At 36.4% G+C, this 24,500-nt stretch overlaps 1 protein-coding gene across 3 annotated transcripts in view; it reads left to right on the top strand.

Annotated features, from left to right (window-relative positions):
• LOC121412420 (putative oxidoreductase GLYR1) overlaps positions 1-24,500 on the top strand; it is a 55,010-nt gene that overhangs the window by 9,446 nt on the left and 21,064 nt on the right. For all 3 annotated transcript variants that reach the window (XM_041605246.1, XM_041605233.1, XM_041605240.1), the window contains 4 exons: positions 3,187-3,312; positions 4,033-4,206; positions 8,926-9,074; positions 9,355-9,454. In XM_041605246.1, the coding sequence (XP_041461180.1) occupies positions 3,187-3,312; positions 4,033-4,206; positions 8,926-9,074; positions 9,355-9,454 (549 nt within the window). The remainder of the gene's footprint in view (positions 1-3,186; positions 3,313-4,032; positions 4,207-8,925; positions 9,075-9,354; positions 9,455-24,500) is intronic.

The following is a 24,500-nucleotide window of genomic DNA, read 5'->3' as shown; positions in this document are numbered from 1 at the left end:
TGAGCAGATCCACCTTGTGTCATTTTTTTATGCATGCATGGAACATACCATCAGATATATCATTTCTGACCCTCTTCTACAACAAAAAAAATATGCTTGCATACTACATCACAAATTGAAATATTTTCGAGATTCATAAATCTCTTATTCTTTAATGGATTTTTATCAAACCTTCACTAGTATTTTTCTATATTTTCTGCTCTAATTAAAACCAACTTATCATCTGAGTGGATTTTCCCTTTAAAAGTCAAGTCCATCCCAGAAAACAGTTGATTTGAATAAGTAGAGAAAGACAGACATGAATAACACTGAAGACTTCATCAAATTGGGTGTAAAATAAGAAAATAATGACATTTTAAAGATTCGCTTATTTTCACAAAACAGTTTTATGCTCGACTCAGTAATATGCAAATGAGAGAGTCGATGATGTCACTCACTGTTTCTTTTGTTTTTTATTGTTTGAATTATACAATATTTCAATTTTTATGAATTTGACAATTAGGACCTCCTTGCCCGAACCACAAAATGTTACTTAAGAATAATGGAATTCCACATGTTCAGGGAGGATTGAAACTGTTTCACATGACAATGACGAGAAAATAAAAATATTTCATGTAATAAAATACAAAAGAAATAGTGGGTGGGCGATGTCATCAGTCCCCTCCTTTGCATACCAAACAGGATGTGCATGTAACTATTGTAAAATTAAGCAAAACTTTAAAATATAACTTTCTTAATAAACATCCGATTTTGATGAAATTTTCAGTGTTATGCTTTTTTTAGTTTTCTCTTTCTATTCAAATCAGCTTTTGTTGGGGTGGATTCGACCTTTAATTCCTTGGTGAAGAATGATAATTTCATAATAGTGATTTTTCTGTCAGTGAAATACAAAAGTTTTGGGATTACCCCCTGATTCTCATTGGTGTCAATGATGGTTTTAAAAATTTTGTTTGGTATTATACTGTGTATTTTCTTTTTTTTTCTTTTAGTCTAAACACAGATCTTTATTTTCTCTTTAACAATGAAATCTCTCCTCAAATAGCTTTATTTATTTACTTTTTAAACTACTGTAATCATATTCAAATTATATCTGTATTAAGGCTGCCAAAAATTACAATTGAATATGAATTTAGATTTTATGTTGTGATGTGTGTTAATATCAGTTCATATTGCCCATAATTGGTTGGCAGTATGGGAAAACTATGTGTAACATTTGAAATGAAAAAAAATAAAAACAAAATTAAACAACATCTTTTAAAAGAAGGGTGCTGATATATTGCACAGGAGGTCTAAAGATAGAGAGGGGATCATGTTTTTTGGTATCAATGGTTGTGTTTTTTTTTTATCATTGGATGATGTTATTCGATTTGTAATGAAAGGTGCATTATGTAAACTTTCAGAAGTTGAACATGTATCATATTTCAGATATTGTAATGCCAGTTGCATTGAATTTGACAGCATGCAATTAAGAATTCTTTCTTAACATTTGTTTTTCATTTATTTACTAAGTTCTCTTTATTCACAGTGTGACGTTTGAGTTCATAATACTGTATATTCTTATTAAATCAGTTTGTTTCAATGTATGTTAAGATTGTGATGAAATGGGATGTGTTTCATAAAGTTGCTTCTCACCAAAGTAAGCCTTTACATATGACTGTGAACCTGTTCTTGTGCTTATTGAGAAACAATTATTTCTTTTTCGTTTAATAAAGGGGGACTGAATTTTGGTATCTTGATGATTTATTTACTCTGTTCTCGGGCGATTGTAAGAAATTCTCTCTTTTAGATATGGATTTGAACTTTACAAGGCTGTGAGAGTTTAGCATTTTAGCTGATTTCAGCTTTTTGGGTTTCAATTATCATGTTATGATATCAGCATATTTTGGCTTTGCTCTGTGTGCAAAAGGCTGAGGGCTCTGTCAAGTTCAGCTCTTTTTCAACACTCTTCAGCATTTTAAACTCATTTAATTTGTGATCACTCACACCCCTGACTATAATAATGATTACGAATGTGCTTTGGCATCCAAGAACAGTTTATCTGTTATGCATAAACCTTTGCATTAAAACCATTAATGGAATACCACTCAGGACAGAGTTAGGACTGTAAAAAAGAAGAAGGTCTGCTTTTTCTACTTGTGACTTACATCCGTACACTAATTTTCAGTGTAGGTATGAAATGAGTACATATAGTATAGAAGTATTTATTTTCAAAACTGACTTATGCTATAGGCCATTGACCTCTACATATACATGTAGTAGCAGAATGGTGACCAAGCTCTTGTTTGCCTTAAAAAAAGAAACTTGCAGTAAGATTGCACATGGTCAATTGCTGTCCTTTCGTCTCCCCTCAAATATTGAAAGCTCGACAATCTACTGAAGTATAATTTCCTTGAAAATATAAAGTGAGATCTCATTCTTTTTATTGTACCAGTATGTACATGTAGCAATCCTTAATCCAAATTCACCTTGTTTTTTTTCCAATTCTGAGCATCATGGAAGAAATAAATTCATAGATGTATAGGGCTTCACAAATGCCTTTTAGGAGTAGTATTATATATGAGGAGTAGCTGTTCATTTGCTGAAATATTAAAGTTTTAAAAGCTGTTCTCATTACATATATGCTTTCTAAAACTAGTTTACTGGAAACCGATTCAGGAAACCAGTTTGGTAGATCGCTTTTCTAGCGTTCCCACTTGATCACACGAAAGTGGTTTTCAAAACCACTTCACGTAAAGCGATCTTGTTGCTATGGAAACGCTCTCATGGGAGTAACACGTGCGCAAAATTTGAACCTGCAGCGTTGGCATTCTACACCTGTCATATGGAGTAGCGCGCTCGAAATATCCGGAGATCGCTTCCCGAAGAACGGTTTTGTCCTCACGTGCGATAAAACCAGTTTACCGAAGCGAAACGATCTTGAAAACTACACCGCGAGGTGGTTTTCCAACTGGTTTGGAAGATCGTTTTCCAAGACCGCTTTGACCGTTCCCACTTCGCGTTCAACTAATTTCCACTAAACTAGTTTTAGGAACGTAGTGAGAATGGCATCTTAGAAGATATCAGCAGGGAGGTGCACTTTCAGGTTACTTTTCCCTGTAATTACTATAATTTAAGACATGTAATAGAAAAGGAGGATGAAAAGATAAATTTTTCCAAACATTTTCTCTCAATTCTCCATCTCTTCAGGGCCAGACCACTTCCCCCTACCACCCTCCATCGGATGATGATGATGACGATGATGATATTTTCTTGAAGTCTATCAGCAAACCAACTAAAGATTATTCCAGAGAACCTATGGCAGGGAAGAAGAAGGTGAGACATCACAAACTTTCTTCTTCTTTTTTTATTAGAGAAATGTATTTTATTTGGGAGAATTGTTTTTCTGAGTTTTTGTGATGTATTAGATAGATAGTTAGATAGACAGAGGGGCAATGGTATATAAATGTTCAGTCATGAATTTTAACTTAAATTTGCTGTTTAGATAAATTCTATCTCTCTCTTCTCTTGCCGATTAAATTCATCCTTACGTCATTAAATTCAATTCAGTAAGTAATGTTTACATTGGAAATTTGTATTAATTACATGTCAATACAAAATGCACATCTAGATTTCAAGTATGGATGAATAGAAAATGGATTCAGATGCACACAAGTTTTGATAAAAACAAATATGATGCTACAATTTGGTGATTGTAACAGTTGGGCAAATCAATTCATGTTTGATGTTGATTAACAATATAAACATCTGAATTGCATTTCTATTTTCTTTCCAATTATATTCCTCCTATGGTTGTAACATCTGAATTTGTTTGTTCTTTCCCTCCTTTATTTTGTATCATTCATTGTTGTCATTTATGTTATTTTATCTTTGTTTTCTTGTACTGTGAGGGGCCATTTTAATAAGCCATCATTTGTTCTTTACATGATCCCCCACTATACTTATATGTATTGAACATTGTATTGATTTGTATATATTGTTGCTTTTTAAAGTGGATATAAATTGAATTGAATTCTGTTTCTCTTCTCTTTCCAGTTAAACTCCTCACAGTCAGCATCATCTCCCGGTAGCTCACCGAGGAAAGGGTCAAATTCCAGCTCCCCCTTCACCAAGATCAATACACCTCTTGCATCCCCCAAGAAGCGGGGAAGGCCCTTTAAAACCTTGGAAGATGGAGAGGTCGCCAAGAAACCAACACCAAAAAAGAGGGTAGGCATATTCATTTTGCTTTACGCCTATTCAATATGAGCATATTATGTTGTGAATTTCTGGTCACCGAGTACACCCCACATAACACATTAATGGTTGTATAGGTGTCGGCAGATAAATTGAGCAGGCAGATTGGCGGTTGGTTGGTCAGTAGCAAATCTTGTAGATCAAAGTTTTTATTTAATTTCCAACCAATGATTTTGAGACTTTGCACAACTTTAGTCTTGGTTGGTTTTTCTGTACGCAGTTTTTGTTTTAAAAGTATGAAAAAGTCTAACATTTAGATTAAAGAAGCTAAAAGCTAAGATGAAGTGGACATGTCAAAGAAATAAAAGGGGGATGAGGGGAAGATGAAAAATAAGAGGAAAGAAATGTAGATAATGGAAGAGAATCATGAGGATGGGAGGACTAACGGGTAGAGAGGATGGGAGGAGTAAGGGGTAGAGAGGATGGGAGGAGTAAGGGGTAGAGAGGATGGGAGGAGTAAGGGGTAGAGAGGATGGGAGGAGTTAGCGGTAGAGAGGATGGGAGGAGTAAGGGGTAGAGAGGATGGGAGGAGTAAGGGTAGAGAGGATGGGAGGAGTAAGGGGTAGAGAGGATGGGAGGAGTAAGGGGTAAAGGATGAGAGGAGTAAGGGGTAGAGAGGATGGGAGGAGTAAGGGGTAGAGAGGATGGGAGGAGTAATGGGTAGAGAGGATGGGAGGAGTAAGGGGTAGAGAGGATGGGAGGAGTAAGGGGTAGAGAGGATGGGAGGAGTAAGGGGTAAAGGATGAGAGGAGTAAGGGGTAGAGAGGATGGGAGGAGTAAGGGGTAGAGAGGATGGGAGGAGTAAGGGGTAGAGGATGAGAGGAGTAAGGGGTAGAGAGGATGGGAGGAGTAAGGGGTAGAGAGGATGGGAGGAGTAATGGGTAGAGAGGATGGGAGGAGTAAGGGGTAGAGAGGATGGGAGGAGTAAGGGGTAGAGAGGGTGGGAGGAGTAAGGGGTAGAGAGGATGGGAGGAGTAAGGGGTAGAGAGGATGGGAGGAGGAAGGGGTAGAGAGGATGGGAGGAGTAAGGGGTAGAGAGGATGGGAGGAGTAAGGGGTAGAGAGGATGGGAGGAGTAAGGGGTAGAGAGGATGGGAGGAGTAAGGGGTAGAGAGGATGGGAGGAGTAAGGGGTAGAGAGGATGGGAGGAGTAAGAGGTAGAGAGGATGGGAGGAGTAAGGGGTAGAGAGGATGGGAGAAGTAAGAGGTAGAGAGGATGGGAGAAGTAAGAGGTAGAGAGGATGGGAGGAGTAAGGGTAGAGAGGATGGGAGGAGTAAGAGGTAGAGAGGATGGGAGGAGTAAGGGGTAGAGAGGATGGGAGGAGTAAGGGGTAGAGAGGATGGGAGGAGGAAGGGGTAGAGAGGATGGGAGGAGTAAGGGATAGAGAGGATGGGAGGAGTAAGGGGTAGAGAGGATGGGAGGAGTAAGCGGTAGAGAGGATGGGAGGAGTAAGTGACATTTCAACCAAACTTAGATGGTAGATGGACTTTAGGGACCTGCATGTAATGCTGCAGTCGGAGGTCACATGGTAAGGTTGAAGGTCAATTTCAGGTCAATGTTAAAGTTTACATGCAAGACTTTCTTATGACACATAACTCTGCAACCGTAAGTTACTTTTCACCCAAACCTGGGTTGTAGATGTATTGAGGAGAACTTCATGTCGTGGCGCAATCAGAGATCATATTGTAAGGTCAAAGGTCATTTTGAGGTCAACATTGAAGTAACATGCAAGACTCTTATGACAATTGTTATTCCATCCCAGTCATTTCACAATGTAGTTTTGATACAATTCTGTTGCGTGCCCATGCAAATCACAATACTTTTGGTTATTTGGGCAAGACACGAAATTGCTCATGCCTTGTTAAATCCTGTATATTTAGTTTTATCAATCATTTATTCATTCATTTACATCGTAAAAAGAACAGATTAAGATTTTGAAAACACAAAAAAATGTGTGATGACAAAGAAGTGTAGAAAAAAGTTGGTAACCACATATATGACATAGGCGACCACAGTCTGAATAGAACTTTAGAGTCGTTTACATTGTCAACCATAGCAACGTGTGTTATACATGTATAGAATTATAAATTGAAAGACCAGTATCATCTAAAACGTTGGTAATCTTTCAAGATGAAAGAGTTAGTTTACATCATAAGTGTAAGAAAAGAAAAAAAAACAGTATATGCTAATCACCTAAAGCGTCAGTGATAATTATTCATTATTATGTCTATTTGTTTGGCATCACCTGTGCCTGGGAGGCGAAAAGCGAACTGAATCAATGTGACCCGCAGGTCTCTCCTCCTGATATAACTGATTGGGGGAGTACAGGTGGACCACTACAGCGGGTTTCCCCTTACTCTTATACGTGTAGTGCAGTGGGTTCTTAATGTGCAAAGGTAGTGACTGTCCTCTACGCGGGGCCTCCATTTAACGTCCTATCCGAGGGACAGAGTGTTTTCCACTGCAACATAGCCAGCATCTATGAAACATAGGGGAGACGTTTACACACAATGCACTGGCTTCAGTCATCCGCCCGGGGAGGACTCCAACCCACAATCTTTGGTTCGACTGGCAGACACTTTACCGACTGAGCCAACTTCGCTCTCTTAATGTTTACTTACAGATTGGAGGTATAGATGTTTGCTCCATTCAGTAGCTGTTGCTATGGTGTACAATTTGTCAGGAGTCTTGATTTTTACTTTTCCATCCAGTGTCCAGACCTTGTGATGAGGTTGACGATAATACATCTTCACTTTCTTCAGAAGCTGTCGTCTGTTGCTTGTCAGGTTTTCATGAGTGTTACTGCCAGTTTACTTGCCGAATACACCTGTGACCTTGGTCCTTCGCCGGAAAACTTAACAATGATGGGACGATGTTTGATTAAATGTTAACTGCTTTGTGCTTCTACAGCACATGGGATATGCATATTTTTCACCAAGAATCTGAGAGCGGAAGAAGATTGAACATGGCCGTGTCATTCTTTTCACAGTCACACCAGTGCAGCAGCGTGGCAGGTGATGACTGTGGGTTACTTACCGTTACAGTGCAATCAGTCTGGCACTCGTTAATAAATGTCTACACAGTAATCCAGCTAGCTCAAGCAAATCCAAAGTTTTGCTGATGATTGAAAAGCTAATATGGAATTGGTTGAGAAGGGATAGTGATTTTCCGTTTCTAAAAATTGCCTTTTACGTTTCAGAAAATCTTAAATTCAGTTTCAGCATGCCTGAAAATGGAAATTCCATTTCCCCATAGACTTTGTGTCAATTCCGCTGGTCAAATTTTGTATCTGCAACTGTACTAACAATGCTTCAGGGGAAAAAATACACGGGGGCGGTGGGTGAATTCGCCCTGGAAATGCCTTAAGTCGCCCTCGAAGTCACCCAAAATCATGCTTTCTCCCGACATGAAATCTGGAAGTCGCCCCAAAAATTATTGCCGAGCGATAACAACTCAGCGGCACCCTAGCGCCATATGCTGGAGTTCCGCTTGCCATTTAAAAAAAAACAAGCCTTGAAAATAGTACAGTTTCAAATTCCCAAGTTGGATCTTATTTTCTGTACCACGTTTTTCCATACCCATGGTATGGGAAGAAAATCAACGCAATGGTCGGGAAACTGTTAGGGTCCATTGTGACTCCCACCATGTGCAATTTGTATTGCACATTTTTCCCCTACAGATATCACTATTCTGTGATAAAATGATTTGAATTACACAGGAGATAAATCCCAGTCTAGTCACCTCGCCTTGGTGAGTTGTCATTCGGCTTTGCTTGTCAAAACGGAGCCTATTAACATCCAAAATAACTCACCTTATTTGTAAATTATAACTTAAAAATTATTTGTTTTATTTTTCTAGGGGATGAAGTAAATATTAGACAATAAATCATCACACAAAGGTCCATCTATTTTGCAAAGCTCAATTTCTGACTTATGATTTTCATTACAGATCGAGCATGCGATCTTAAACACATAGGGGCATTTTCACGGTAACTGACGTTACACAGCACAATTTTACACACTTTTCATTGTGTGTATGGTTATCTCTAAAACAACAAATGATGGGAGCTTGCTTTTAAGCATAATACACACAATGAAAAGTGTGTAAAATTGTGCTGTGTAACGTCAGTTACTGTGAAAATGCCCCTATGTGTTTAAGATCGCATGCTCGATCTGTAATGAAAATCAGAAGTCAGAAAAAAATTCATAGGAGTAATGCCGAAAGTTTATTTACAAATTATAGTTTAGAGCTGCTGATCAAAGATAGTTCATAGCTGGTTTTGACCAATCATTAATATCATGCACTGATTCGGCCAAAATATCAGAGCACTTGTTTTTTATTAACACATGTATGTTTTGAAGATTTATAGCTCTGTATACAGCTAGACAATCGGTCAATCCTTCGCAATGAAATTTCATGCCATAGAAAGGAAAAGAGTGCAAATGACTCTCGATTTGAATCAACCTCTTATCTTTAGACACATAATATTTTGCACTCTGAATAAGAATAGCAATTGTTGAATCATTTGCATTAGCCCCCCCCCCCTTCATAATTTGGCCATTCTTTAACAATAAAAAAAAAACAGTCTTTGTGTCATACCTCTAGTATAGAACCGTGTGGTATGCCTTTCTTTTTTATTGTACAAACAATAACCGTTAATTGTGCGTTTTTTGCTTTCTCCTTCCTGTTCAGCCGAGTACGGGTGCAAGTACAGCAGCTCCTGGTAAGAAGGCCCGTTCAGATATGTCGTTCCTATCCCTCAATTTGTACAACAGTTTTCAAGCTCATCTTGCTCAGAAAGGAGAGACAGCAAAGAAAGACATAAAACCTACAGAGAAAAAGTAAGTTAATACTATCTCAGAAAGACGATAGAATATTGAAGTGTTGAGTAAGTGCAACAGCTAGCCTGTAAAATGTCCGTTAATAAAATCAATGAATTCAAGGCTTCAAGCATTAATTTAAAGAAACAGCCGAACTTTGCTATTCCTTGATCATTTTTTCGACAAATGTGTCTAGTATTTTGTCCTCTTTCAAGAAATATATGCATGCTCAGTTGTTGTTGGCGATAGATTGATGTTTGTAATTGGATTAACAATTTACATCTCTCACCTTTGATGATAGGATCGGTTTCATTGGTCTTGGTCTAATGGGTACTGGTATGGCAATGAATCTAATCAAAGCAGGTCACGACGTCACTGTCTGGAACAGGACATCAGAAAAGGTAAGAATCCTTGATCACCTCTCATTTCTCCCCAGGCTGTGTTACTGTGATTTGGAAATGGGTAAAATTTCACAGAATTCTCGAAGAACACAGAATTCACAGTATTTCACAGAAAACACAAGTTTTCAGGCCCAAACAAATTGATTTCTAAAAAAACACAGTGAAAGTCATGAAAATCAAAGCGAATCCAAATCTACAAAACCATGCGTCAATCTGTTCATCAATCCATTTCTCAGTATTTAGCATGTGTTCGCCAAGCTTTTTTTTTCCTAAGATATTCACTGTTACAATTGCTTCATGACATATTTACTGGTTGCCTTCTTGTAATACCGCTATATCTCTAAGGTTGCATTAATCATTAAAAGCCTTTTTTAAGTCATAAAAATCATAAAGAAAACATCTAAGGTTGCATAAAAGTTTGCATGACTCAAGAGTTGTGGTTGAGCAAATGTATGCTAGCAACCATCGGAGATCATTCCTGTCTTACCATCATGAGGCTGCTTACTTGACAATCAGAGCCCAACTTGCAATAGCATACTTTTGTTGTTCAACTATTACACAGGGGTACATGTTTGGGGTTATAGAAACCAAGATGTAGCAGGCCCCTCTCATAATATTTTCGCCCTATCAGGGTAACTCTCTTTTTTTTTCTTGGACAGCAATTTGTCTGCAGTCAATCAGGGTTACTTTGGACTATACTTGAAAAAGATAAATGTGTATCCCCATTTACCCCTAATAATATTCACTTCTCTACTATTACTAAAATTACTGTCCCACACAATATATTTGCTAAGGAGATATCTTTTTCCAAAGCAGCATATGCACCCTTGACATGAGAGTGACTGCCATTCAAGTGTTGATGGGATTTTGCAGTCTCTGATACACTCAAGACAATACTCCCAGGTTGTATTATTGTACGAGACATCTCACACACCATAAATGATGATAATGATAATACTAGGCAAAGGCATTTACAATGTATATAGCACCATCTATCTAAATATGACTACTCCATGTCTTACTGTTAAGGCCACTGCACACCTTACGACCCGACTGGTCGGCTACTGGCTTGCGACTGAGTGAAGGGAGATGTGACGTCACAGCTCTTGTCAGCTTGAGAGTCGCAGACCGATCAGAGACAAAACGCAAGGAAAATCAGAAGGATTTGACATGTCGAATCCTTATGGCTGGATCGCAGGCTCATTCCAACTTCCAGCCAATAAGACAGCAGAGTTGCACGACGCGTATATGATAAACAACGCGCATACGCAGTAGTTAGCGCACTTTCTCAGTTGCTATGCCAAAAAGCAAAAAAGCGCATGCGTGAGTCGCAGATCGGATCGCAAGGTGTGCGGTGTCGAGGCTTATGCTACCTTGCGATTCATCTCCCCTCACTCAGTCGCAAGCCAGTCGCAGACCAGTCAGGTCGTAAGGTGTGCGGTGGCCTTTAGGATTCCCCCAGCTTAATCTTGAGCTGCCACCACCAGCACTCAATGCATGGAAGGAATTTGTCCTTGGATCAATGTCTTGAAACCATTTTCAAGCTTCCATTCACAACATGTGTGTCAAAATCTCTGGCAAACTAATCGGTTTCCAGTACCAGAAAAGCGAGGGCCCAATCTACATGGAAGCTCATCTTCATGTCTGGAGATATCTAGCATCTTCTTCCTTTGACATGTTTTGATGATCATTTAATGACATCATTGATTAATAAAAACTCTAAAAGTGGAGGTGAACATGTAGACTGGTGAAAGAGCATGGTACGTGTGCATTTGTTCATGTTACCAAATTTACGTCATATAATAATAATCCATATTTGTGTAGTCCTTGATACATCAGAGCAATGACTCTAAGCACCTTTCAGATATATTATTACCCCAGTCATCGGATGTGACTTTCCTGCTTGTAATGTTTACACTTTCTTTTCCTGGGGAGCATCCCAACAAGAGATTTTTAACTTGATTACGAGGCATACATGTACTACATTGCCTTGATAAAAATGAAATAAGAAAATTAAAAAGTCACTTGATCACTTGTGCTGTGTGGAAGGAGTTCAATCCATGGTATACTAGATTACGATCCAAACTGCTTGCCCTTGCAGTGCTTCCACTTAATTGTGTCATTGTCATGGCTGCACTGTTTTATGGCCTTTTCTATGTATTCTTCAGAGTGCCATGTTAAAGGGAAATACATGCTGACAATTAGTTTAGTGTAATAATAGCAGAAAAATAATAAGAAAATTGGATTTTAATTCATCATAGGATGAATTAGGTGATCTGTCTCTGATTCTCATGATCATGAATATGATCGCCATGTTTATTCAGATCAAAATGATCATCATGATGAAAACTGAACTGATATTCTGAAAAGAATGTGTTGATAACTTTTGAAAAACATGAAATGAGAAAGTTGTGTGAAAAGGTATGAAAAAAGGAATTTTGATATCTTTTATTGTGCGATATTTCACTTTTATGCCTTGTAATGGTCATAAAGGACCATACAAGTGCGAAATGGTGAAAAGGAAAAAAAAGAGGGGGGAATACTAATTTTCACCCGTAGGCTCGAACCGGTGCACCCATGACCACTTGAGATGTAAGTCTGGTGCCTTACCAATTGAGCTACACTTTTTCCAATAAATTTTACATGTAAGTAAAGTTTGAGAAACTGAAGCTCAATTTTGCAAGTGAAATTTGGGCATGATCCCGGCATCTGATCAGAAAGGAAGGACACAGGTGCGAAAGCTTAGAATCTCAGCAACAACATATTCAAAGCTCAGCGAAAGCCGATAATAAACAATGGAGATACAGCTCACGAAAGAGAAGAATATAGAATCCAGTTTTTGAGAAAAAGTAATCTCTCATAGGGATAGCATGTAAAATGAGCAAAAATGACCTGCTTCTATAAATTGCCATTTTTCAGGACGATCCGTTCCTTCCAAAGAAAAATTAAGGCAATAATTCAGAAAGAGTAAGACCTCAGCTACAATATATCAAAAATTGGGCGAAAATCAACCAATATTTACAGAGTAAGAGTCAAATTTGTTTAATTTTGATGACATCATAACATGCAAAATGATAATTTTGAGTTCCGACGCCATTTTGATGATGTCATGACATTATTAAGGGTCAAATAAGACATGAAATCATATCTACGTGTACGATTCATACTCTATCGAATATGAAATGAAAATTGGGGGATTTTCTGAGGAGCTATAATAAATTGTGTATGAGCATGTTTTTGCACATATATGGCCTATGGTGAGAGAGCGTGTGTGCGGGTGCTGTAGACTTTGATGGAGGTTAATTCCTTTATTACTGATCGTAGAAGGTTTATCAAGTTATCAAATTGCTCAAAATTATATCATTAATAAAAAAAAGTGATTCTGTAGTGCGTACTGCCGTTACACGCGAGAACACGCGTGTAAATTTTTGAAATGCTTAAAATGACCTGAAACGTACTCTGCTTTGGTAAAAAAGTGATTTTGATTATTTGAATTTTAACGTGCGTGTATGCGCGCGTTGTAACCTCTTCATGACCTTTAATGATATAGACAGTTGACCTTTGACATGACGTTAATGTCATATAAATATGGATGAGAGACAAAACCATCATGAACCATTAGAAAACATAAATTTATGCATTAATATCACATAACATGGGGCAGCTGCTTGTGTTTGTTGTCACGAATCAGAAACTGATCATTCTAATAACTTAATCTATGATGGGTTTTCCTCAAACCTTCACCACTATTTTTTTTTTTTTTATTGCACAAGAATTGAATTGTACACTGAGAGTAACAAGTGGTTGTGTTACATAGTATCTTCTTCCTTTGATGATGGTATATTGTCCATTTGGTGTATAGTCATTTTTTGATGGTCTGGTGTAATTTTTGTTGTGTGTAGGTTATATAATGTATTGTATTTCTTCTGTTGAGTTCATTGGACCTCTGTTGATATTTGACTCAAACATGTAGCTGGGTTTTCCCCCAATATAGTATTTTCTCACCAGTTTTCGTTTGCAGTCTCTGTCTCTTCAACTCTCTACCTCTTTTCCTCTCTCTTTCTCTCTTTTCTAAATATATACTCTTTCATTTTCTCGTAAGCTTTCCCTCTGAGCTATAAATAGCTCTTGTCGGATGCAATCTGTATTCAAAGGCTGAATTAAATTTTAAGTACCGTATTTTAATTATGTGACAACATCCTGGTTATTGTCAATAAAAATGCAAAAACAAAGAGATGAAGTTTGACAGTTTTGTCATGTGTAAGAGCTTAATACTCTTTTGATCATTAGAATAATAGAGCTTGCAATGAATATTGAAAGTGCCTACTGTTAGGCCATGTATGGGTAATTTCTAGAACTTTAATGCTTCGCGATATGATGACACTCAATGCATTGTGTATCCAAGGCTCCACACTGACTTTTAATCTTGGTGGCCAGATGGGTTCACCAAAATCATCAATTTCATATTATTGGTGGCCCACAAAGAATATTGCACCAGGCCACTGTTAATGTCGAGCCCTGCTGTACCCTGCATGTTTATTGTTTAATACAATACCAGTCACCATTCTTTTGAATCACTATTGCCCGTTTCGGCTGGATTTTGGCTGAGGCAGAAAGTGGTAAGTCTGGGAATTGTGACTGGTAGTGTATGTTATCTTTGAACAATTTTGTATTTGTAATAATTCTAATTTTAAATGTTATTGAACTCGATCATTACAGAACCCAATGATACTTTTTTATTTGTTATGTATATATTGTTATTTTTATGTTAACAGGACCAGGCTGAAAAACAGTTAATCTGAGCCTGCTATCCTGTATAAAGATATTTTAATAAATAAATAATAAATTTATTGAATATTAAAACATATGACTGATCATCTGTGGTACATTGATTCATATTGGTAAAAAATCATGCAATATTTAATGATTTCCACCATTTTTCAAAATTTTACAGGTTGGTTTGCCTTTGGAGTTAATCATTCATGCCTGTATTAAATGTTGGTCAGTTGATATCCAAAGTTTCAATTCACTGTCAGATAAACATGAAATATTCTTTTAAATGAGAGGTTCTTTGAAAGATAAAATCTGAATCTGATAAATAATTCAATGCTCAATTTTATACATTATCAAAATTTTAGACAGTCTTTGAATGCTTGTAAACATCATGTGGTCTAGTGGTTATGACTCTCGTCTTTCAATCTGGGGGACGTGGGTTCGATTCCCAGCCATGACGTATTCCTCCTGCAAGAAATTTACCCACATTGTGCTGCACTCAACTCAGGTGAGGTGAATGGATACTGATTGGAAGATATTCCTTGAAATGAATGCTTCAGCGCCTATATGGCAGCACAGCTCTAAAGTTTGGGTAATAATGCTGAGTGCTTTAGGTAAAAAGCGCTTTATAAATCCAGCTGTTATTATCATATGAAATTGATTGCTGAAGCATTAGATACTGGTAGTCAACTTTGAATTGTAGAGGAGAGAGATAACGTGTCATAAAGCTTTTGTCCTGAGGACTGCACCTCAAAAGTTTACTTCTTAAACAATTCATCACTTTTTTCTGACTGTCTTCCAAGATACTGATAGGATCATGATCAGGGGCTTGTCTATCGGACAATAAAAAAAACACCAATTTAAATAGTGCAAAGGACTTGGAAATGGCAAGCAAAGAATTAATATGTGATTATCAACGTGCATTTTTTCTCAAATATGACAATTTATCAACATATCATTAGATGGATTTTGTGAGGCATTTCAAACATGCTCTATAGAATTTTTTTCTGTTTAAGATAGTACATATGCACATATTTCATGCTTTCCCTCTTTTTTTTTTTCTTGGAAATTCTTGTATTTTCACTAGATAGCCTATTGTCTGGGCGTTTCTGTGAGCTTCAGACTTAGCCTTCAGAAAATTCTCAGTTTTCAATAGCTTTCCTATTCTTTTTTTTATGATCTTGATTCTGATACCCCTTTCATAAACCAAATTATGCTGATAATATCCGCATAATTTGGTCGTAAAATCGGAGCAGGACCAGAGTTATCCGCATTATTTCGATGCTGCAATTATCCGCATAATAGCAGCATCAGGACTAGCCAATCGGGACCAGATTTTGACTTTATGAATGCATTTCCAAAGTAATGCGGATAATTGCCATGGTGCGGTCACAAGGTCACCCTTTTCCAACGCAACCCCATCGGAGGGGGCGTGTGCAGTTGACATGACAATTATCCGCCTTTTTAATGACGGGCGCTCGTAAAAAAATATAGTGCGGATTATTTTCGGAGTTTGTGAATGCAATTTTTATTGAATTATCCACATTACTCTTAGGCGGATAATTGGAGGATGGGTTTATGAAAGGGGTATAAGAAGTTCTAGAGTCTTGTTCTTTTTTTTTTTTAAGTACTAATTCTTTGATGGGTAAATGAAAGGTGTTCATGAATGGTATAGATCATTGTTGATGGCTGTGTGTGGTAAGTTGGTTAAGTTGATGCAACATCAGACTATGGTTATTAAGATTCATTATTCAAATCCCATTCAGAAACTCAGCCCCTTTATCTGAACATTAAGGGGGATTTTATCCTGAAGTCATGTGGGGTCTTAATAATAAAAGCTTTAAAATAGGTATCTTTATTCATTAGGCTCGGCAAAAATACATGTACTTCATGAAATAACAGCATTGCATTTTTTTTTACTTGTCATGTCATCCGTAAGCAGCTCGTTATGATATGAGTTACAAAATGCTATGAGATTTTGTTTTCTCAGAAAATTTGAAAGACTTGTTGATGCCATTTAAATCAAAAGACACATTATTTTATGCATGCATCTAGGAGAGAAAATATTTTTAGTCATGAAGAATGTAAAAAAGCTCTTGGGAAAAAAATTGATAATCATACCTGATATGTTCATTGTGAATATTTGATAATGAGAATAGTAAATACATATGTATGAAGCATAGACATGCTGCAAATATAAAAGGGCCTACTGTTTTGCAAGAGATCTATGCATTGATGATATACCCGTGAAGCAACAGATGTATGTGGTCTAGTGCCTTTCAGTGAATGATGGGCCTTTAACATTATCACTGCTGTAAAGTTCTGTTAATAAAAACATTTATCCTTGATTGGTCATTGAGTAAATAAGAGCATTTGATTTTCCTAAAACTCAGATTAAAAGAAATAACCTATCTTCACAAAATGTGCACTTGTACAAACACAAATTAGGTAAGTAGGTTATCTTTCATTCAACACTTAACGCTGTAATTCAGCTCATTTATGGTCAACTCCACTAATTCATTTTGGGGGGATGAACCCTATAAATTCTGTTCTTTATTGTGCTTATTCGCAGTATTGAGTTTTGGTAATCGGTGGCAATTTTCCTTTTCCCAGGCACCCAATTGTTTTTGTCCAAGATTCAAAATCAAATTTACCGTTCCATCTAAATAATCATAATTGCAAAGACTGCACACAAGAATTGTCTCAGACTTGGCAGTCATTTAGATATCCATGGTAGAAAATGCATGTCACAATTTGTCCCACCTATTAAAGGTCAAGTCCATCCCAGAAAAATGTTGATTAGAATAAATAGAGAAAAATCAAACTAGCATAACACTGGAAATTTCATCGAAATCGGATGTAAAATGAGAAAGTTACGACATTTTAAAGTTTCGTTTATTTTTCACAAAACATTGATATGCACAACTCAGTGACATGCAAATGAGACAGTCGATGATGTCCCTCACTCACTATTTCTTTTGTTTTTTATTGTTTGAATAATATGATATTGGATTTTTTACAGATTTGACAATAAGGACCGACTTGACTGCACCATATAGTATTGAACAATGCTTATTCCACATGTTCAGGGGGAATAAATCATTGTTTCACTTGACAAACAGGAGAAATTTAGAATACAATAAAATACCAAAAGAAATAGTGAGTGGATGACGTCATCAGTCTCCTCATTTGCATACTCACCAGGATGCGCATATAACTGTTTTGTGAAATTAAAGCGAAACTTTAAAATGTCATAACTTTCTTATTTTACATCCGATTTTGATGACATTTCCAGTGTTATGCTTGTTGGATTTTTCTCTTTTTATTCAAATCAACTTTTTGTTATGGTAAGCATAGCCTTGGTCTACCCCATCTCTCTTGCTGCACTGGTCACTCTACTCCTCTGTCTGCTTGGTGCATTAAAGCATGGCATACATTGGAGCTTGATTATTTGTTGCTTTTTTAAAAGAAAGCTGTTAAATGACTTGCATTTCTTAGAAACCTTTGAGGTAATTGTTGTATATATGCATGTACAGTTGAAAAAGGTAAGGTATACCTCTCCATCAGTCTGACATTCAAAATCTCTTGGGAATTGCAAATATTAACATGGCAAGATTCCTGTACATGTATGAATACAACAGTAACGTCATTCCTGTATGCCATTTTGTGTACACCAGTTGCGATATTCAAATGATTATCTGTTCAAATACGTGTACATGAACAACAACATCACAAAGGTCAAATGTGGATTATCTTTGAGCCATGAAAGCACCTGCTGAATATACCAGAATGAAGTCATTTTGGCATGAGATTTGATGCCAGAAACCAGTAGAAAAGAATGAATGTCAAGTCCTCATGTTTTTACATTTTTAGCAAATTTATAGAAATTTTGAGAATGGGGCATTAGTGACAGGCTTCTCAAAAGAAAAATATCCTGGTGGGTGTTTCATAAAGCTGCTCCTAAAGTTATGCGCAACTTTATGAACGACTGGAACATGTTCTTGCATCCTAAATGAATGACATAGGGATGTATCATCTAGCACAAGAAGGGGTCACCAGTCGTGCTTAAAGTCATTTGTATCCTATGATCAGCTTTATGAAACACCCTCCTGGATTAAGAAAGACTCAGTTACAGCCCAGCTTAGGGTTTGTACTTATATTTGAAAAAACATTTGCATTATAATTACTTAATACATTTGAAATAAAACTAATGACCACAAGCCAAGTACATGGTTGCGTGTGCGTAGAGTGATTCAATAGGTAACCCATCGGGGTTACTCTGATTTTGTTTGTTCGCTTGTTGTTGTTTTTTAGATTGAAACTACATGTACAGTAAGATGCAATGATGAAAGAGGAGACATTAACTATTCTTGAACCTCCAAGCATATGAGGCGATGAAACTAAAGTTCAAACTTTTAATCAAACTTTTTGAATAATTCAACCTATACTTATTAGAAGTATTTGTATATCTATTAATAGATAAACCAATTTTATCTTGTGAGTCATATTTTTCTTTGTGATCCATCTTTAAGTGGGTTATGTTATCAGGTTAAAGGGCTGTCAAGGTTAAAGATAAGATTATTTTATTTGCAAAATGGAATATAGCGTGACATTTCCACTGACGAATGGTTGGTAGCTCAGGACTTTAATGAACTTTTCCATGCATTGCATAATTCATTGATATGAACTGTGCTGAATACTGGTTGTCAAAATAATAAAACCAAATTAACACAATTTACACCAGAGTACTACAGCATGACGTGACATTGAAGATGTTATGGAAAATTTGTTTTTTTTTTCTTTTTATAAAATCAGTATTAAAAATGAAAAAAAGTGTTGACATATTAATGCAATCTTATTTAGCAATGAGTACAATGTTAGTACTGGTAAATCTGTACTGGGCATTATCATTCATTTATTTATGCTGAGTATTAACTTTTTTCCTCCAATAATGAAAAACTTTGATCCACCACCATGAAACATTTGAAATGAACATAATAATTGCAATTTAGCAAAGAGCTTTTTTAATGTCAAATTTACACCGAAAATGAAATATTTAATGTACCGGTAATATTATTCAAAAGAAGCGATGATTGTGTAACATTGTCAGCTCACTAATTTGAGTACTGCTCAGGATGTGCATATCAGCATTTTGTAAAAATGAATAGATGTACATGCATACTTGCCAACTTTAGAAAAAAAAAAGAGGAATCCATTTTTCATGCAGAGTAACGAGCGTGTGACATTTTGCGTAGGAAGGGTGTGGGGGTACCCCCTGCCACGGTTAGAAATTTTTGGAATTTTAGAATGTGAATTGGGTTTTCCTTCACTTTTGAAGTGCCTTTTACCTGTCCACAAAGGAAAAAAAAATCTTAATTTTGTCCCAGTGTAATGAAACATGAAAATTAACAGGATTCATTTCATGAAATTGTACCAATTTTTTAGACTTCAAAAACATGTATTTCCATTACAATAATAACTGGATATTTCTCAGAATACTCCTTCTTGTATTTCTAAATAATTTTGGGTTTGCTCATTTTGACGAAAACAGACTAACAGTAGCTGTCTAAATGCACATGTAACTTACACATGAACTTAAATTATGCAATTGCAAATGCACCGGTACGGTACTCACTAACCCAGGGAGCTCCGACCCTCGAAGCGGGCCAGACTCTCTGGGCTAGGTACCGGTACTCACTATCACTGTGTTGTACTGCCCACTGCACTCATGCACTGTCTGTATAACGATTGGAATCACAGTTACATTCACAATCCAAACGATGCATCGGCGACGGTATCCAGTTTCCACACACTAAATTTGTAATTTTGGCTTTAAATTCCACAGAAAAACTATATCCTTTGGCCATTAGTCCGAAGATCGTTGAGCTGGATCTTACGTTTGCACATACGTATTATGCACTTGCAGCGCGGTAACCCAGGGAGCTCCAGCAAACCGCCGGAGCTCCCTAGCCTGGGTACATTAGCAGCGAGATGTACTCGTGCTCGCGACGTCGTGTATTAGCACGTGTTGTCGCTCTAGCTGTGTTTGCACGCGCTTCTGCAATGTGCGCGCCATGTGACATAGGCAAAGTGAAAAAATACGTACAAGGGTGTGTTCAGTTTAGTGGAAAAATAATGCTACTTGGGATATCGCAATATCCAGTTGTCCGCAAGCTTCAGATTGATCTAATCTTCGCTCCAGCCGTTTTTTCAATATTACCAATGTAAAAATTAATGAAAATCGGAATTACGGGGTTGATATTCGTAATGCGGAATTGGCAATAAAAAATCGGGATGATTCCGCCAAAATCGGGATGATTGGCAAGTATGTACATGTACATGCAGGCAAACCATTCAAATGCCATAATGATAACATTCTTATTTTCATCTGATTTTTATGAAATCAATATTTGATCATCACAGTTACATGTAATATATGGTTTCTCAAATGTCATGAGTCCTGCTTAGTGTGAAAGGGAACACTGCAAGTGTATATTCAGTAACTAGACATCAGTCAGTACCATGGCATTGTGTGGGATAATTATTCATCCATAAATCAACCTGCAATATATCAGTTCACAGTATTGGAATATCTATATGAATTGCCTTTTGATTTCCTTCTTAATATAGCACCAATATACATGTATTTCTTTCCTGTAATGAAGTGAACAATATTTGTATATTTGATGATTAAAGCTGCACTGCCCTAGCGTGTTTGTTGTCCAAAGTCGTGATGAAAAAGTAAGAAATGCACTGCGCAATACCAATAACATGTTTCTACTTTTATTATTGTTGAAAATTATTGAACAGGTTCCTGTCTTATGAAAATTTATTGATGCCAAATTCAACAAATTGTCTGTTGCAAGCTATCAAAATGGTGCCAATTCATTGGTTTTTTTTAAGAACAAATTTGTCTTTGAATTTCTGCATTTCTTGTCAACAACAAACCTGTGTTTTAATAAACATGGGCCTTGTACAGTGTACATGTATAAATATCTGAAAGCAACTTCAAAGTTCCTAATGTTTTAGCATAATAGCAACAAAGTTTCTGAGTACCCCTTCAAATGTACTCTGACTGTATAGAAAGTGAGAATCTAGATTATCAAACACATATATGCTGTTTGGATCTGTAATCAGTCCAGTGTCAGTTTACTTATGAATAGGGTATCAAAGAGCGTGAACTGTATATTTGCAATTGAATTTATTTTGAAACAGGACTTGCAGTGCATGCAATGAAGTGCATGTAATGAATTTTCAGCATTTTGCTTTGTGAATTTTGCTCTTTTTATTCTAAATAAATATCTTCAGCCTGGAGCATCCCTTTAACAAAGAGAGAGATATACAGTATATTGAAATGTGTGTCACTTTTCTTTAATATTGAATTTTATAAATACTAGATCAGGGAAAAAACATATATTGAAAATTAAACATACATGGAGCTAGTGCAGAGCTGCCAACTAGTACGTTTTTGCAACCAAAATACGACAGTACATTTTTCCTTTAAAAAAATGCGATTTAAAGAAGAAAAAAATCATGATCGTTATTTATTGAGAAAAAAAATCATCTCTATATGTCTCTTTTTCATAGAACTTACACAAATATGGTTAACTTATTGTATGAATGTTATTTCAGGTAACTTAACTTTTTTTCATTCTTTTGTTAAAACCAGGGTGAAGTATACACATGTTTCAATTATTTTATTTTCATCTGCAAGAGCAGTGCGCATTTTAGCTTGCCTGCAGCTTGAGCGCCGCGTCGAGAGCGCATGCCGCGATTGGGACTCCTTTTTTTCTATTAATGTTGGCAGGCCTGCTCTCTGCATAGCAGTGTGCTTTTTATTATGAAATACATTATGGGGGGGAATACAGGGGTGTATTTATCATAAAATACAATTTTTTATTCCCAGAGGTTGGCAGGTCTACTAGCGAAAATCAAGTCAAGATTTTTAAAGTAGGTCAATGTTGATATACCTGGACCCATCTTACAATAGAGTTGCAATAGATTCAAAATCAAACTCAAATTGTGATTGATCTAAAACTTCACTAAACAAATCTAGATCAATTGCATTTCGAGTTTGATAATCCATTCAACTTTTTGTAATATGGGTACCTGATCACATTGCATTTTCATAATCAATATTGCATGTACTGTGTACACTTAAGATATGATTTAGTTTTGATATGAATATGCCACATATCAAACCAAATGGATGTTGCTCACTTCATGTTTTGTTATACCTACATGTACCAGGTTTTGATTAACTTTTAATGTGAACATCCCTCACATTAGTCAATCCTGTATGTTGATGGAGACCGGACATAGGTCTGTACATTGGTGGGTAAAAGATTGTGATAAAGTCTAAAGATTGTGACAAAGTCTGGATGTGAACATGCCTCAAATTAATCAATCCTGCGTGTGGAAGGAGAATGACTAGGTCAGTACACTGTACATGTGTCTGGTGATAAGAGATTCTGTTTAAGTTTAAATGTGAACATGCCTCATATTAATCAATCCTGTATGTGGAAGGAGACTGATGTTGGTCTGTACATGTCTTTGGTGGGTAAGAGATTGTGATTAAGTTTGAATGTGAACATGCCTCATATTAATCAATCCTGTATGTTGAAGGAGACTGATGTTGGTCTGTACCAGGTCGTACCATGTTAGGAACGTAACCAGGGAAGCCTAGATCCTTGCTCCATTTCCTGCCGCTATCACTGTCAGCCATTGCTATCAATATGGGACCCTGGTATCAAAACCAGCGGTGAAAGGAAATAACTCCATTACGGCCCTTAAGATATTCAAGCATTATGCAGTGTGGAGAATATTTCTTTCTTCTTGAGGAGTGAGTGTAAGGTAATATCTGTGCAGCACGCATGTTTTTAAATAGTCTGTGTGCTTTCAAATCCACCTTCAGTTGCTAAAGAAAGTCTTGAAGGAGAAGGAAACTCAAAAGACTTATTATTTACAAAGTATCGGAATATATTTGAAGTGCTTTAGTGAAAGTTTGATTAAAAGAAGAAAAGAAAATAATGATATTGATAAAAGTTATGAAATGTATGTTGAATGTATTGAGCACTCAAAGCCTGAAATAAGTTCTTTTTTCATTATCACTTCATTGTTCACAAGAGATGATGTGACGTACAAATGGGCTCTACAAACAGTAAAAGTCTGCCCTCCGATATTTTTAGGCCATTATGTACTTATATTAAAATACATTTATATCTCAAATGCAACCAAGACAAATTGAATTTCTTTGTTAACCAGCTACAAGCTGTCTATTCTTAGAAATAATAAATCTGTGAATGTAGAGCTCATAATACTTCACAGCATCTCATTAGCACAAGTATTTTGGTGATGTAGTTATTTTTTCCTCCATTTTACATTCTCTGTCTCTCACTCTCTCCCTCCTCTCTTGAATCTCATATTTTTTGCTGGTCAAAGTTAAAGGGGTACTCTACCCTATAAATGATATGGATCTGTTGAAATTAGTATGAAACTTGCCAAAAGTTCGGTTAAGGTTCAGGAGCTTCGCAAATTGTGGCGGGAGCTGATTTTCTTTCATAGGTACTTTCAAACTACTTCGAGTGAAAAACAACTCGCATGGTGCACGTTTTTTTTGTGCAATTTTGCTGCATGAAACGGGAATGTTGAGCTTTGCCACTTTTTTTACATTCGCATCTTGCAAAATGTTTATTTTTGTAATATCCAAGAAGATTTACAATCACCAAAATTTCTATAACTTTGCAGAATATCAGGTTTGAATATCCTACAGAATGTTCTGTGCTGGGACCAGAAATGTCAGATTTTAAAGAATAACTGATTATATTTAATTTGAGCTTGAGATTAATTTTAAGTGAGATTCAATTAAATCAGTCTCTCTGTATGACCAAATAATCCAACTTCTCCTGGGTTTACATGGAATTCTGTAACACTTTATTTTACTACATTCTAATGAAAAACACAACTCAAATATTCCACTCGATTTGTTTCTTTTAATTTAACATATCAATCAACACAACCCATAATCCTTTTGAAGCAAAATACATAAATCTCACAGAATATAAATAGCTTTATTATTTTAAGCTAAGTCAATTTTTTCATTTTAGTACATTAAGTACATGTTAGACAACAGAAATACAGTACATCGCTTTTACATATGAAGTCACATCAATTTGTAATAAACTTTGGCATTAAGCAGTACATGAATGAATTTTCTTTCAAGAATAGCTAGACCCTGATTTTTGTTTCTACATTCAATAATCAAACAAACCAA

This window comes from Lytechinus variegatus, chromosome 1 (genome assembly GCF_018143015.1).
Source record: "Lytechinus variegatus isolate NC3 chromosome 1, Lvar_3.0, whole genome shotgun sequence".
NCBI lineage: Eukaryota > Metazoa > Echinodermata > Echinoidea > Temnopleuroida > Toxopneustidae > Lytechinus > Lytechinus variegatus.
Note: the sequence above shows the minus strand (reverse complement) of the source record. Positions and strands in the feature narration are given on the sequence as shown.